We start from the raw sequence: 16,039 nt of genomic DNA on the forward strand, positions 1-16,039 counted from the left end.
TTGGCGACTCAAAAGTGTCCGTAGGTGTCACTTTGAGAGTGAATGTGTGAGTGTGTGTGTTCCCTGGGAAGGACTGATGCCCCCTCCAGGGTGTATGCTTTGCGCCCAATGATTCCAGGTAGGCTCTGGACCCACCGCGACCCTGAACTGGAGAATCGGTTATATAATATGTATATATAGGACCCATGAACCCCACAGGGAACAGAAATTAATTGCCAGGTCTTACGAGGATATATGGAGTTCTAAGCCATATTCCACATATTACCAATCATGTTATTTGATAAGGGGAAAAATTTTCTTATTAATTAGAATCACAAGCCTAGTGGATAAATAATTAAACTCTACATCCTTCATGAGAAACTAACTGTTTAATTTTCTAAACTGGCTGTAAAAAATAAATACACATATAACATAAATTAAGACATAAAATAGAAGCAGAAAAAGAGTACATTTAAATCACTAAATTTTAAATCACTCACATTTTTAAAATGACTAAACAGGCTATGTGATTGCAAATGTGAATACATAAAAACATAAATATAATAGTATTATTGAAAAGAATACATTTTAAATAATATACATACATCAGTATCATGGTAGGTAATATTGTATAATTACTGACAATTTTATCTACATACTTCTGGTTCCCTTGTTATTTGGGGAACCTAAGAAATTGCTTGTATATTTTGATTGTATATTACAACTGCTTTAATATTGAAAGTGTAATTAATATATTAAATTATGGTCTGGATAATTGCAAGCCTAAGGAAGCAGTTAAATATTATAAATAATAATAATAATAGTAGTAATAATTGTTATTTTAAAATCTCTGGATGGTCTGGTGTCCTCCCACAGTCTAAAAACATATGTTGGTAGGTGGTGCCCAATATGTCCCTTGGTGTGACTGAATGTGTGAGTCTATATCATCCTGCAAAGGACTGGCAACCCCTCTGGACCCAGCACAACCCTGAACTGGTTATAGACAATGAATTAATTTTTATTATTGTAATTATTATTATTAAATAGTTTACATAACTTTTACATCCCATATATTTAATATTTACGAAGTAATCATGTGACATCTATAAAAGCAAGTCTTATTGTAGTTCTAAACCTAGTATTTCCATTTTGCCATTTTTATGTGTTATCTCTTTTCATGAGTTGAATGCTCCTGTATCCTGTAAGTTGTCAAAAGATTATGATGACTAGTGCAGTCATAATGCTCCAAATTTCATGAACATTAATGTTAGATCATGCATTGATAACAACTTGAATTGCTTTTTTTTAATATTGAAGAAACATTCCAAAAATCACATATGTAAAAGAACTGGAAACTGAGAATATAAGTGGTTTTTTAAGAAACTTGAAGTTTTTGTGTCATGTGAATATCTGTGGACTGGGCATGGTTGTGTTTAGAAACAAGACAGCACCCTGATCACGTCAGACTACAACGGCCTGATCTACAACAGCCCGTTTTTTCCTGTGTACTCTCACTGAGATTTATAGACCATAGATTACTTCTGTGATCCGCCACAAAGCATTCACTTCATCAAAGCTCTTACATCTTTAAGAATCAGCGAGAAAGCTCACTTTAGATTGTGCATTTATTGGCAGATTTTGGATCTGTGGCACAGCTTTGATTTTTTTTTAGAAAGAGAAATAAAAAAACAGAAATGTATTAAACTTTGTAGGAAAATGCATCACAGCAGTTTATTGCTGATAACAGATCATTGATAATGACCAAGGCTAGGTCTGTTTCAGGAAGGTGAAGTGAGGCCAGTATTGCAGAACTAGAAACTCTGAAGAAGCTCAGTAGTAAAGATCAGGAAAAAAAACATTGTTTCTTGTTTGGTTTTAAAGAAAACACTGGAAAAGTTTTAATATTTACGTGTATGGATTTGGTGGACACTTTTATATTAACTTTCTGGAGCAGCTTCACATCAGCTCACGATCAAAACGCTGAATGCCACATATTGGCTAGAAGGATATATAACCCCAAATCAAATATGCACCCCAATGTTCCAAAATGTAGTCTGAAACCTTCCTGACAGAATAGACATTGTTACTGTAGTAAAATGAGAAAAATTAATAGCTTAAATTTAAGAGGAAATTTTGAAAGACCACGTGTCTATAAACATTTGGACACAGTACCAGAAAAAGGTTTTTTGATTTATAACAAAGAAGATTCCTTCGTGGAGAAGAACCATACACTAAAGAATATTTAGCAGTAATGCCTAATTGTTTTACTACCTTAATGATGTATAATAACAACACATTTACTGTTAAATCTTTTAATGTGGATCAGGTATCATAAGAGTTACATTAGTGTTATTTTCAACTGTAAAATGTGTGGTACATCTACAAAAATGTTTGTTAAAAAAGAAAAAAAAGTATTTTCATTTATCTTTAATTCTTTAAAGCAACCGACAGAAACAGAGATGGGTACTAAGGTCAAAAGTATCAGAATGCAGTACCACATTATCTTTATGACCCATTATCACCACATCCATAGCAGCTCTTTACTGCTTCCGCACGGTTAATGTTTGATGCATTCCCAAACCTTAAACCAGGTTTTCCGTTCTCATATCATTACTGTAAAAAGCATTTCATATATATATTTTTTGACCTAGTTTGTCTTAAGATATAAATAAATGTAGGAAAATTAATAGTGTGCTTTTATTGACAATATATTTAAATGTATTATTATTATTATTATTATTATTATTATTAGAGTATATTGTGAGTAAAGCATGGTGGGTTATACAGTTGCCCCCTGTAGTAGACTGGGGTTCAGTTCCCCACTTAAGTAAGCACACCATGCCATATCAATAAAGGTCAAGACAAGACCCTAACACTACATTGGCCTACAAATGTCGCTTGAATAAAACTGCATGGTGCTTAGGATAAGGACATCTGCCAAATTGTAGAAATTTAAAAGTAAGTACATGTGTGTGTTAAATAGGATTTACAGATTCAGTTCATATCTTTTTGGCTTTACAGAAACAGCTTTGGTTTAAACTGTGAGTAAGTGACTGTCAATGCTGCATTTTTTCCTATGTTGTGGTTATATGAGCATTATGCATGTTTGGCTTTCCATGAACATAATTTGCCCCCTGGGTTTCACAGGAAGTGTTTAATCTCATTTCAAAATGGTATGAAGGTCAGCCTTAAAACGTATGTTTCCCTCTGCTTTATTACAAGCTGCATTAAAAGAAGCATGTCTTAAGTTGTAATGATAACTTCAGTGCATTACCATAATGTCCTTATGTGTTTTTCCAGTTTTAGGTTAATTAAAGTTGGACCCTGACTCAGTTTTGCCATGCGAGGTCACTGGTGAATAGCTGTAATAAAGGGGGAAAATATATATATATATATTTTATTATATTATATTATATTGATGTCCAGCTAAAAGCTTTAATTTATTTCATATCCTGTCAAAAATGTTTTTTTTAAGACCCTGGAGCACAGGGTTAAGTTATTTTCCACTGCCGGAATGAGTTTGAATCTATTACTAAATAAGAAAGAAAAAAATAACATTGCTATTTAAAACAAAGAGAACCTGCTGGTGCTCTCTAAACAATGTACTGACAACCCCAGAGCCTCAGTATCACTGAATGTTTTTGGGATTATTTAGATCATATGAGACAAGTTTTTATTTTTTTCAAAACAAAGTTTACTTTTACTAAAAATATGCTTGCAGATATCTGTGAAAAACTGAAAACAAGACTCCTTGCTTTTGAAGATATGAACGCAGTGAGTTGTTCTGATGTTATATTTAATTTTTTATTTCTTGATGCTGAGGAGTGAATACATCGTAATGGCACATTTGAGTAGAGATTAAAAGAATAGAAGTAATGTCTGTACTAACTAAAATATTAAGGGGAATTTTACAGCCAATTTTTACTCCAAACGAGCGCTCTTGAAGATTCAGCACACTGTAGTGTTTCCAAACAACTCCAATTGACCTGAGTGTAATTGTGTTATTGTGAAATCAATCATTCATGACCAAAGCAAAGGTTGATTTTGATGACGTGGCGAAAGAAGTCAGTAGTTAAATATCACGTATCTTCTCTATGTAATTGAGCTGAATCATCTGACAACGCCACAAACGGAGCAACTTTGGCCGAGACACACCCAGCTCTTAACGACTGAGGGTCAAAGTTACTCCTCTCTCCAGAGGAACGCTCCACATAACCCTCCTCATGATCCATGGCAGGTGTTCAGCAGGCTGCTTATTCACATGACACCAGTGCAATTATTTACCATCGTCTCCACGAGCATCTCCACCTTGGAACCACTGTGGTCATTTAACACAAGAAGAGTCCATTAGCAGTCTTTACATTTAAACTTTATAAACTGAAAGAATACCATAACAACTTTCTTGAGTTGCAATTAAAGATGTACAGAATCATTACATATTTCTTACAATTCCAGCATTGATGTATTATAAATTATCAACTTCCTTCTGTACACAAGGCTTGATGTTGGACAAAAACCATGTATCTCCAAAATAGGGAAAATTGGTGTAAAAACATTTTTATTTCAAGTAAATTTGTACCATTTTTATTGGTCCATGGCGTTTTTACATATTATAAAGAACAGCAGGCAATTTCAAATTATGTAAAATAATAATTATTATAATAATAAAAAAAAAAAAAAACATGGAGATACAAGATTTTGTTGTCCCAATGACAACAAGCAAGGGGAAAGCAGTATAAGAAAATTATAGCTTAGGCATAGATTTATTCACTTGTTCTGCATAGTTCTCATTGGTCTAGCAAATAGTAAAAAACATTTATACAGGTCAAACAACATTCCGAACATCGGCAATTCAGGCACATCCACTATTTTCATCTGAATAAAAGGCACATAATCAGTTATTACAGCTTTCTGAGGCAGTAGGATTCACACGTCCTTGTCTCTGTTGGAACAAAACCTCGTATTTCCAAAATGGCAGTGTAAAGAACAAAATATTTTTAACAATAAATGGGACTAAAAAACCAAAATAAAATAATAATAAAAAATTCTGTAATTCTGTGTCTTTTATATTAGCCATTTCTCTTAAAATCCAGCTAGCTTTTTAAATTTATGTAAAAAAAAAAAAAAATACCTGGAGATAATGGAGGTGCAGTTTTGTTCTGACAGTGACACTATGCTTCTCCTAAATCATGATGTTGATTACTGACAAAACAACAGAAATACTGTGCATCATTTGCTATTAGTGGTTTAGCTGTGACTTTTAGTTTTTCTCTTGTGTGTTCAGGGTGATACGAGAGGTTTATTCAGCATGGACAGGGGAGTAGTGTAAACGTTTATTTTGTTTAACATTCACTTCAAGTGTTCCACCTCTGCTATCAGCAGATTTTTAGTATTCTTCTTTGATAGTGGTAGATAACGTGTCCGTCAGCAAGCTGTTGCTAGCGCTAGCGACTACAGCAGCGTTCCCATGCAGGTCAAGGCTGGGTGGAGTGGCCGTGGTGGTGGAGGCCTGCTGTGACTGCTGCATCTTCTTCCTGTTGATTTTCCTCTCTTTGGCGCGTCGGTTCTGGAACCAAATCTTTACCTGTGGAGTACAAAATAACAGCAGGAATTAGAGCAGAATTCAGTAAACTTCTGTAAAATCGCATCATTACTGCTTGAATTGTTTTATGTATCAGTTGAACACATCAGCTACTTAATTCTGTAAACACTTCATTGTAGGTGAAGGAATAAACATACTCCAATATAACAACCTACATTAACTTGCATCAAAACTTTCTATCATTTCTAGCCAAGTCATTATTTCAAAGAAATAACTCTGTTTAACCCTAAGTGCAGGCTTTAAAATGGAACTGTTGTGGGTAAATAATAGCTAGTGATACTACAGGGTGGGCCATTTATATGGATACACCTTAATAAAATGGGAATGGTTGGTGATATTAACTTCCTGTTTGTGGAAACTTTTCAAGAAGGGTGGTGACCATGGTGATCATTTTTAAATTTTTGTTTTTTCAATGGGAAGAGGGTCGTGTGATGTGCCACACCTGAAACTACAGATACCGGAAGCCTGTGCTAGCATTTCTCTAGCCGTGTTGCTATTAGTGTGTGAAAAGTGGGAGAAGAGGGTTGCATTGACAATCCAACACAATGGGCAGCACTTTGAACACATTTTATAAAGTCAGAAACATTTTATATGGTCAGAAACTTGTAAATAACTCATGAAAGAATAAAGTTATGTTAAAACCAAGCACACCATTGTTTTTCTTGTGAAAGTCCCAATAGTTTGATGTGTCACATGACCCTCTTCCCATTGAAAAAACAAAAATTAGATTCCAAAATGACCGACTTCAAAATGTCCACCATGGTCACCACCCATCTTAAAAAGTTCCCCCCTCCCATATACTAATGTGCCACAAACAGGAAGTTAATATCACCAACCATTCCCATTTTATTAAGGTGTATCCATATAAATGGCCCACCCTGTATTATTGTCAAAGCTATCCCAGGTCTGAGAAATCATTGTGGAGTACAGCATTTCCTAACCCAGATTTCCTAGCAAGAACATTTTAGTGTACACTTTCAATTTAACATTTCTTTCCCTATTGAGTTCTTTGAGTCTTGTTAATCCCACCTGTCGTTCTGAGAGACTCAGTGCCACAGCCAGCTCAGCCTTCCTCCTGATGGTGATGTAGCGGCTGAAATGGAACTCCTTCTCTAACTCCAGACGCTGGTGATCACTGTACACCACTCTGTACTTATCCTTTGTCCTGGTCTTCCCTGCAGTGGGCAAAGCGATTTTAGATTTTATTTTCATTCATTCATTTGTTTATTTATTTATTATCAAATGAGAAGTCTGTGGACCTTCATAGAGTATAGAAAAGAGGCTACATGTGGTAAATACAAGTAATTTTATTCTACAAGTACCTTCATGATTTAGAGGGTAAAATACCATCGTAGGGTACCAAATTTGGTATCTCCATTTTTGTCTGTTATGACATAATTATAATTTACCATTTTTGAGGTTCAGGGTGTCATAACAGTGATGGCGCATGTGTTCATATATAGGTCATAGGGTTTGAAATATAATTCATCAAAGCAATTTACAGATTGTGAAGTCCAGTGTATCAGCTCTATTTAAGAAGTAAAATAATTTGGGTCATCAATACAGGTAATAAAGTTAATGACTGGATGTGTCTCCCCACAATAAAATATAAGTTCAATTAAGTCACATCAAAAACAATCAGCTTCTGTGTTACAGTATTTGCTTTACTCAAATGGAACAGAAGAAACATAAACTAGCATCACTAATGTGCACACAGATCACCAAAATATTATCTAAAACACTCTCATTAAAAATGAGTCTATCACTGCATTAAAGGAACTGAACAAACAAAGTGCGACAAACAGATGTGCCAGTATGAAGAAAACAACAAAAAAATGTATAAACTTCAAATTTATACTTTGATTTTCTAGAAGTTTGTTTGGTATGCTTTCCATTTTTGACCAATATTAAACAGCATCCGCTGTTCTAAAAGCAGCACTGTTTGTTAACTTTGGGTAAAAGTGACATCTCTTGTATTTAACATTTACTATATTAACATTTATAGAGAGCAACACAGGTAAAAAAAAAAATTAAAATACTATATATATATATATAGTACTGTGCAGAAGTCTTAGGCACCTAAGATAATTATATATATTTAAACTAAAGCCTTCTCAGTAACGATGTGCTTGTATAAAGTTAAATAAGAAATACATTTTTTTTTTCTATGAAGTTTTGAGTGAGTATTAAGAACAATGTCTTGTTCAGATTTTCCGTGATTTCATGATTTTTTTAAATCAGCTGCACACATTATTTAAAATCATTATTAACCGGTAAAAGTAGGTATTGGATGAAAACCTCAAAAAAAAAAAGTGGACTATCATGAGGATAGACTTGGAAAAAGTTAAACCAATACGTTCACACACAGAGTATCACACTGGAATAATGTTATTTGGTTTTATTCTAATGTTGGGCATTATTTGTTGTTTGTTTTTTTAGCAATAAACACTTACTGCTCAGATAAATAGCTTTTTAAATCTCATAATCTCTCGTAAATAAACTGTTTGCACAGTACTGTATATATACTTTATAGTTTAAAATAATTTTCCAACATAAGCTTAGAAAAATGTCAAGTTCAAAGACAACGGGTTCTCATGACCCCAAGGTCAGGATTTGTGGCAGTTCTTATCAAAACCAAATTATTTGCACCATAAAGAACAAAATGACAGAAAACAAATATATACACCCAGTGCTTAAGGTGGTTTAGTCACTAATGGTATTGATCTAGTATGTATTCTGTTGAGACACTGAGCTGGTATAATGATCATGAGCAAGTGTTCAGACATGCCATAGATAAGACCACTATTACTACACATATGGGCATATATACACTGATAAGCCATAACATTATAACAACCTACTTGTCTCTGCACTCACTGTCTATTCTCTTAGCTACACTGACCATACAGGAACACTTTGTAAGTCTACAGTTACAAAGTGTAGTCCCTCTATTGCCCTGCATACTTTCTTCGCCCCTTTCACGCTGTCCTTCCATGGTCAGGATCCCACAGGACCACCACAGGGCCAGTAAGGTTTGGATGGTGGATTGTTCTCAGTTCTACAGTGAATGTTTAATGTGCTGATGAGTGGATCAGGCACAACTGTGCTGCTGGAGAGCAATCACGGATGAGCTACCGCCTCTAACTTTACATCTACAAAATGGACCAACAAGGTATGTGAGTCTAACAGAGTGGACAGTGAGTCAACACAGTTTTTAAAAACTCAAGCAACAATGATGTGTCTGATCCAGGTCAGTGTCACTGCAGCACTAAGGATGATCCACTGCCCAAATCATGCTTGCTTTGTGGAGGTCCTGACTATTGAAGATCAGTGTGAAAGAGGGCAAGTAAAATATGAAGAAAAACAGATGGGCTCCAGTCTGTAAAAGTAGACTGTACAGTGAGTACAAGGAGCTGGTCATAATGATATGGATGATTGGTATATACAGTTCTGCTCAAATGTGTGGAATCATTGTTTTCAAACGTATGGCTGTTTCTAGCAGATACGAGTACAATATGATTCTAATATTGCTGTAAGACTCTACATTAGCACTAGCCTCACAGAGTTTAGAGGAATCATTTATGATAGATCAATAATGACTTGTTTATTTTAAATTAAAATGTAAGGTGTTTAAATGTGTTTGTGTGGGGGCAGTCCTATTGTGGCAAAAACTATTATGATTATATCATAATGAAATAGACATGTTTTACAAATACTAAAATTACTTGTACTGGTTTCCTCAAACTGCATATGTACAATATGTGGTATATGTAAATATGTACTCAGATGTGTTCTCCTGAGTGTTTCACCACTGTTACTCTGTATGTATTCATTCATTTATTGTTTGTAACCACGTATCTAGTTCAGGGTCTCGCTGGGGCCAGAACAGTGTAAATGTACCTTTAAAGGTACAACAGTGGTTTAACGTCCCGTTGTGCTCTTTAAGGGTACATTACATTCTCTTCTCCAGGACGAGAGTTGAACATTTGTAATCTTTCCTTATAAAACTATGTAAATTAAAATGAAATTAATATAAGCCCTGGAGGTGAAATGGGGTATATGAAACACAGTTTTAAAATCTACAATTATAATAAAATAATGTGCAATTATGTTCCCTAATTAAAGATAGTAAATATGTAAACCTGAGTGTACAACCACAGTGACAGTGTAGCTTTAATAAGATTACAGTGATGTATGCTGTAACCGTTACTCTACAGGAAGGCATAAAATGTGTATTTTGTCAGAAATTAGTCAAAGCAATTTTTAAAACAAATAATGGAATAAAATACACATACATTCCCTAACTCAACGTTCTTTTGGAGGACTACCCCAATGACAAGTTTTATACCCAGAAAGGTGCAATTTACTGCCATTTTTTGAGAGGGTAAATGTAGATGGCATGAAATGAATATCACTCAGCATGACCTCAGTTATCATTTTTGGCATTCAGCTACAGTTACTGCCGTTACTTTCTCAGTTTCCTTCAGACAGTGCATCAAAGTCATGCTCACTTTCCTTATTTCTCTCTCTCTCCTCTCTCTCTCTCTCTCTCTCTCTCTCTCTCTCTCTCTCTCTCTCTCTCTCTCTCTCTCCCTCCCTCTCCCTACCATTGCTCCCTCCCTCCCTCCTCAGTGTTATCAGTTGTGGTGGGTTCCTCCTGGAGTGGACACAGTAGGGAGTGGCCTGTGGGTCATCAGTCTGCCTGGCTTCTGATGTTAGCTTTTCAGAAAATCTTTCACCAGGCGACAGGCTGCAGAGCTCTAAAGACGCCTTGTGCTTTGCCCCAGTGACGGATAAGGTGCTAATGTTGGGCAACACCACACCACCTTTGGACACCCAACTTATCGAGCATAGTACTGTATACATGTGTGTTCATCTTCTACCTCATTAGCGGAGGAACCATTTACTCTATAGAGCACTACTAAACAGCATAATTTATAAACTAAAATTCTGCAGATGTAATACTCTTAGAAGCAGTAAGAGTATTCGTAGTAATAGTATTAGAGGGACAGGCATTTTTAACGGAGCTTCGTTGTTTCTTCTGTTGTCATTATAAGTAAAGTATTACTGTTATTAGCAGTTGTAGTTGCCATAGTATATGTTTATTAACCATTACTACCCATTTTATCAGTGATATCCATTCAATTATTTACTTTTTTTTAAAAAAATTACTTGTATTACAATGTCTCTCATGTTGAAATCAACACCAAATTTCCTGTAGCTTAAGAGGAAATAAAATAGCAGTGTGTTGTTAAAATGGTTGAGTACCTTGTTTAAGCAATACCTACTAATCAATCTACTGCCAATCAACATTACATTAACGATACAAAACAGTGTTACTGATTATTCCGCAGGCTCCAGTGGGTCTAGACTGAACATCTAGCAAGTCCAAGGCTTCCTGACTAATATAGTTAAAACTCTGATAGAGAGTTAAATGAGCCAGGAGCTCAGTGAGATACAAAGTGAAATGAGGTGCGTGCTCATGTGAGATAGTCAGTAAAATCAGCCAGCGTGGTGTTTGGTGAGTACACAGGTCGAAAAGGTTCAGCAACTGCAGCCAAAACGTCTGTCATCATATGACAAGTTCATACAAGTTATGCTTCACTTTATTTGAGGTGGCCATAAACTCACGATTCAAATAAAGAGGTTTGGATAATTTTGCTGACATTTGCTTAAATCTTACACTAAACCATATGGTGCAGTACCTAGGGTACCTATCACTCTCCACAAAACAAGTTGAATTATGATCTTTATATATACATATATATATATATTTAAAATCTTCATTTAAATCTAGTAAGAATGCACAAAATCCCAAATCTCATGTTGAAACCAGGTTGTTATGCTATAAAATTGGAAAAATTGGGTAGTGAGCAAAAGTGTGTATTAGGAAATTGAATCACCGTTAAAGCAAATGCTATTTCAAAACCTGAGACGGTATACGCACAGCAGCATAACCTCAAATCTACCTCCTTGTTTCTACACTCATTGTCCACTGCTTACTGTGTAGCACTTTGGCCAACACTCGTTGTCTTTTACATGTGCAATAGAAATAGATATGACTTGACTTGTACACACTGTGTCCACTTACTGGCCACTCTATAAGACACACATACCTCATTCAACCACCCGAGATCTATGGCCTGCATAGTTTGTATTGGTCATCCTCTAGTACATCATCAGTTGTCACAGGACCTTGACTCCAAGACACTGTTGCTTGGTGAACTATTGTCCATCCAGCAGTGGCACTTAGGTCCAGGTGCTTAAAAACACCAACAGCACTGCTGTGTCTGATCCACTTGTACCAGTGCGACACACAGTAACCCATCACTATTATATCAGTGTCACTGCAGCACTGAGTAGGTCTGACTATGAAACAACAGATTGACTATGGTCTGTAATTATAGAATTACAAAGTGCTTCTGTATGGTCGGGGAATCTAATAAAATTGACAATGGCTTTAGCAAAAAGGACGTCATTTTAATGTTTTGGCTGATCAGTGTGTATTACAGTGTGTGAGTTTCCTTTGTTCATGTTTATAGGGAGATTTCAGTAAATTCTCCATGACCCTCTGACACATTTACAGAAAGGCATTTGCTATTACATTAACAGTAGTCTAATGGCTCATTATCATCATAGTCTGTGGCCCACAGACACAGAAAAATTGGCCTGTCAATAAAATGATAAAATACAGTAGTAAAGCTTTGGTTGTGAGGTTAATTGGTAACATTGGCTATATATGAGGCCTCAAATGTACTCAAATGATAACCCCATAATGGGTGTTATAAAGTAGGCAATATGGATAGTTAAGGTGGTAGTAGCACACACCGGTAGCCTCTAATAAATGAATAAATGCATAAATAAATAAAGCAATTAGGTTACATAAACATATATATAAACACTGTACTACTATATTACACATTACATATTGGTAGATTCTATACATATGAAGCGGGACATTTTCTTCCTGACAGTTCCGCAGCTTTAAAACTCATCTGAACTCATCTGTTTTTTGCTTCCTCTAACCTCAGTTTTCTGGATAAATATACCAGTAATATTTCACACCTAAGCCAACATATCATTACACCACTCAGATACGGCTTTTGCAACGAAGCCGCTGATGAGTTTAAAGCTATCATGGTGTGAAAGGCCTGTGAGTGCCATTCTCACACATGCTGTATGTACACATACAATACAAGAATACCACACTCTTATCACCTACATAACAATATCAGAGCACCTACATAACTATTAGCCTTCATGTAGTACCTGACTGCAGTCTAGATTTCCTGCAGTAATGAGTTACCTGCACCTAGAACTGAGGGTAAACGACAATGACGATGAGCTCAACAACAGTTTCAGTTTTAACTCATAGAAGTAGAATGACTGCAGTAACACGTGGTAAACAGACCGCAGAATTTCGATTTAAACAAGTCTGTGGCTTTTAAGCCTCGCACTCTACCAGCCGGTAACCATCATGGACCACCTGTAACCCATGATATCATTTGATGTGTGATGGGTCCAACAGCACTGTCATCTCTCTTTCTGCTATACGTGTAAATTTTGTTGCTGCATGATCTGGAAAATTAAAGCTATATTTACAGGCAATTGTTCAGAAACCCTTTAATAAAAAATATTTTATTTGGTATTGTTTTGCTTTTGATCAGACATGAAAAACTTAATTCACTGTTTATAATTATTCTATTTTTATATAGCCTCGTCCAGGGTGTGTCCCTGTCTTGCGCCCAGTGATTCCGGGTAGGCTCCAGACCTACTGCAACCCTGAACTGGATAAGCGCTTACTGACAATGAATTAATTAATTTAGATTTTTTTTATACACTGAAGATGAATGCATACGATTGTTCTGTTATAGCACTATAACTTCACATGTAACCCACATTTACATTAAACATGGGTGCGATAAACAAATCTGTGTGGAAAAAAATACAGAAAGAATTATGAACAACGCTGAAGAAATGTCAGCAGCGGAATAACTTTATGAATTAAGTTTGAATAAAATAAACGTTCAGTCTTGTGTTCTCTAAATATACATTATACATAATTACACTTAATTTTGTATAATTAAATAATGCTTGGTCTTCACAAAACAACTTGGAACTTGAATGAACCATAAAAACACCTTAGTATTAACATGAATAAAATAAAAGCGAATTATATGACAAGTCATTCCTAAAGTCTGATTTCTCTGCTTTGTGATTGCAGCTAGTTTAGAAATTAGGGCAGCAGTGCTTTTAGAGCAGTTTCAAAAGTGTTTTCTCAATATGTCTATGTCTGGAAGCAGCCGTGGGTTTAAATTCTGGCTAAGTTTAAAACAACAGTTATCAGTGTGATGCACTGAACTGGACTGGACTCCATTATACTCACAGACTAAACAGGATTTTAAAGTCGAAGCCGTATCGACATGGAAGTCCATGTCCACTGAACTCGCTCTATGAATCTTCTTAAGCTTCGCATACTCCTAAACCATGGTGTTGGAAACGCACCCTTAAACAACATAATTTGGATCAAAAGACACTCATACGTCAGTACATCCTGAGAGATTTATTAAGTGTGTCGTCCTGGACTAAATTTCCTTATCAGATGACAGTGTCCATTCTGAATTTAATAAAAAGAAGCTTGTCAATAATTCCAGAGGCCTTCCTCTGATAGTCTCCATTTTGAGCGCTGGCTTTGAAACTCAGTCTGTGAAACAGATAAAGCAACAGCAGAACTTGGGTGAAGTTGGTTTGGGATTTTTTAAAACTATTTATCTATAAATGTTATCGATTTTAAGGGATGGACTTGGACTTAAGTTTCCTCGCTAATAAGAGTCTCCATTAACAATTCTTCATAGCCCAGGAACAGACGTAAAACACAACTTCTGAAAGAATTTGGATTAAGTTGTTTTTGTTTTATAGATACCAGTAAGTGAGTTCTGATTTTCCTGGATTAAGGTGTCCTCTTGTAGCAGACTCTACTCTGACCTGTGGTCCACGCTTTAAAAAAGGCACGTGTCAGTAAGTTGTGTGTTTTTGGAAAGTTAACTTCAGTTTAAACTAATCTTTTTTTACCTTCTTAAAGATTTAACCGTGTAAACACGTTTGTTTTGTTGCCTGAGTGTGGGGGTCCGTACCTGTGTTAACTGGGGCCCCTGTGCGCCTCATCCACTCGGCGTGCTGTGTGTGTGAGGCGGGGGAGAGGTGTGGATTAACCGCGCTGGTGGCGGCAGCAGCCGGCGCGGAGGCGGCGGTGCTCGGAGCTCCTGCGGCGTGCGACAGGCTCCGGTGCTCGGGACCGGGCAGCAGCGACACTCCACCGGGGCTGAGGCCGGGGAAGGCGTGCGCCGCGGTGCCTGTGACATACGGGGACCAGTCCTCGTGCGGAGCACCGTAGACGGAGCTCCAGCTGCTCTGTTGCTGCTCCAGAGCGGCGTGGCTCTGGTAATGCTGCTGCTGCGGATGGTGCGGGTGGTGGTGGTGGTGGTAGGCGCTATAATCCGAGTACGGAGGCGATGGGTAGGCGCTCTGGTGGGCTCCCACACCTAGGTTCACCTGCCTTGCCGCGTTGCCGTACATCCCCGCGGCGACGCTGTCCCTCTCCAAAAGGTAACTCACAGACATCCTCGCGCTCTGCCAGTGCGCCCCGGAGCGCAGCGTTCTCCAGCTCTCTGGTGTCTCTCCTCAGCTGCCCTGCGCTCATCTACCTTCCTCTTTCCTGGAGCGCGCGTGCAAGGGCGCACCTGAGCGCGAGGCGTGTTTGCACAGCGGCGCGGTGACGCAGGAGTGCGCGCGCGCGCGCGCACAGGTTTTACAACCGCCGGCGCGAGATACTGGGCGCCTCATGATCGGGGTGTGAAGGTGGGGGGTTATTATTATTGCCCCTTTACTTGCATTGTCCCCCAGAGAACAATGAGCGGAGAGATCACTAGAATCAGAGCTGCTGAGGAGTCAGAGGGTGTTAATGACACACTAAAATACAGCTCGAATATTAAAAATAAAACTATCTATCTATCTATCTATCTATCTATCTATCTATCTATCTATCTATCTATCTATCTATCTATGTCTATCTGTCTGTCAGAATTAGAAAGTGGGACAAGGAAATATTTAAATAAAACATAAATATAAGAATTCATTCATTCATTCATTCATTCATTCATTCATTCGTGGTGTAAATGCTGTTTGGCCTGGTCCCTGCACACTTTTAATAAAAGGCCAAAATGTGGCTTGGCATCTTCCTGCTGAAACAAGCAGAGATGGCTCTGAAACAATTTTCTCTGGAGAGCAGCACCTATGGCCCAAAATGTGTGTACACCTCAGTACACCATCACAGACCTGCAGGTCTCCAGTGTCACTTGCTTTAACACAACCACATACCACAACAGATTTGAATTTCACAACTGCAACTATCTTTTTCCTGTCAGTTCGTCTCAGGTAACTTTTAGCCCAGAGAACGAG

At 37.2% G+C, this 16,039-nt stretch overlaps 1 protein-coding gene across 1 annotated transcript; it reads right to left on the reverse strand.

Moving 5' to 3' along the window:
- Window positions 1-5,365: 5,365 nt before the first annotated feature.
- cdx1a (caudal type homeobox 1a) lies at window positions 5,366-15,202 on the reverse strand. Its single transcript, XM_066667081.1, has 4 exons — window positions 14,716-15,202; window positions 13,065-13,067; window positions 6,611-6,756; window positions 5,366-5,563 (listed from the first exon to the last, which is right to left on the reverse strand). The coding sequence occupies exons 1-4, from the start codon at window positions 15,200-15,202 to the stop codon at window positions 5,366-5,368; spliced, it is 834 nt and encodes a 277-aa protein (XP_066523178.1).
- Window positions 15,203-16,039: the final 837 nt, after the last annotated feature.

Source organism: Hoplias malabaricus, chromosome 4, assembly GCF_029633855.1.
Source record: "Hoplias malabaricus isolate fHopMal1 chromosome 4, fHopMal1.hap1, whole genome shotgun sequence".
Classification (NCBI taxonomy): Eukaryota; Metazoa; Chordata; class Actinopteri; order Characiformes; family Erythrinidae; genus Hoplias; species Hoplias malabaricus.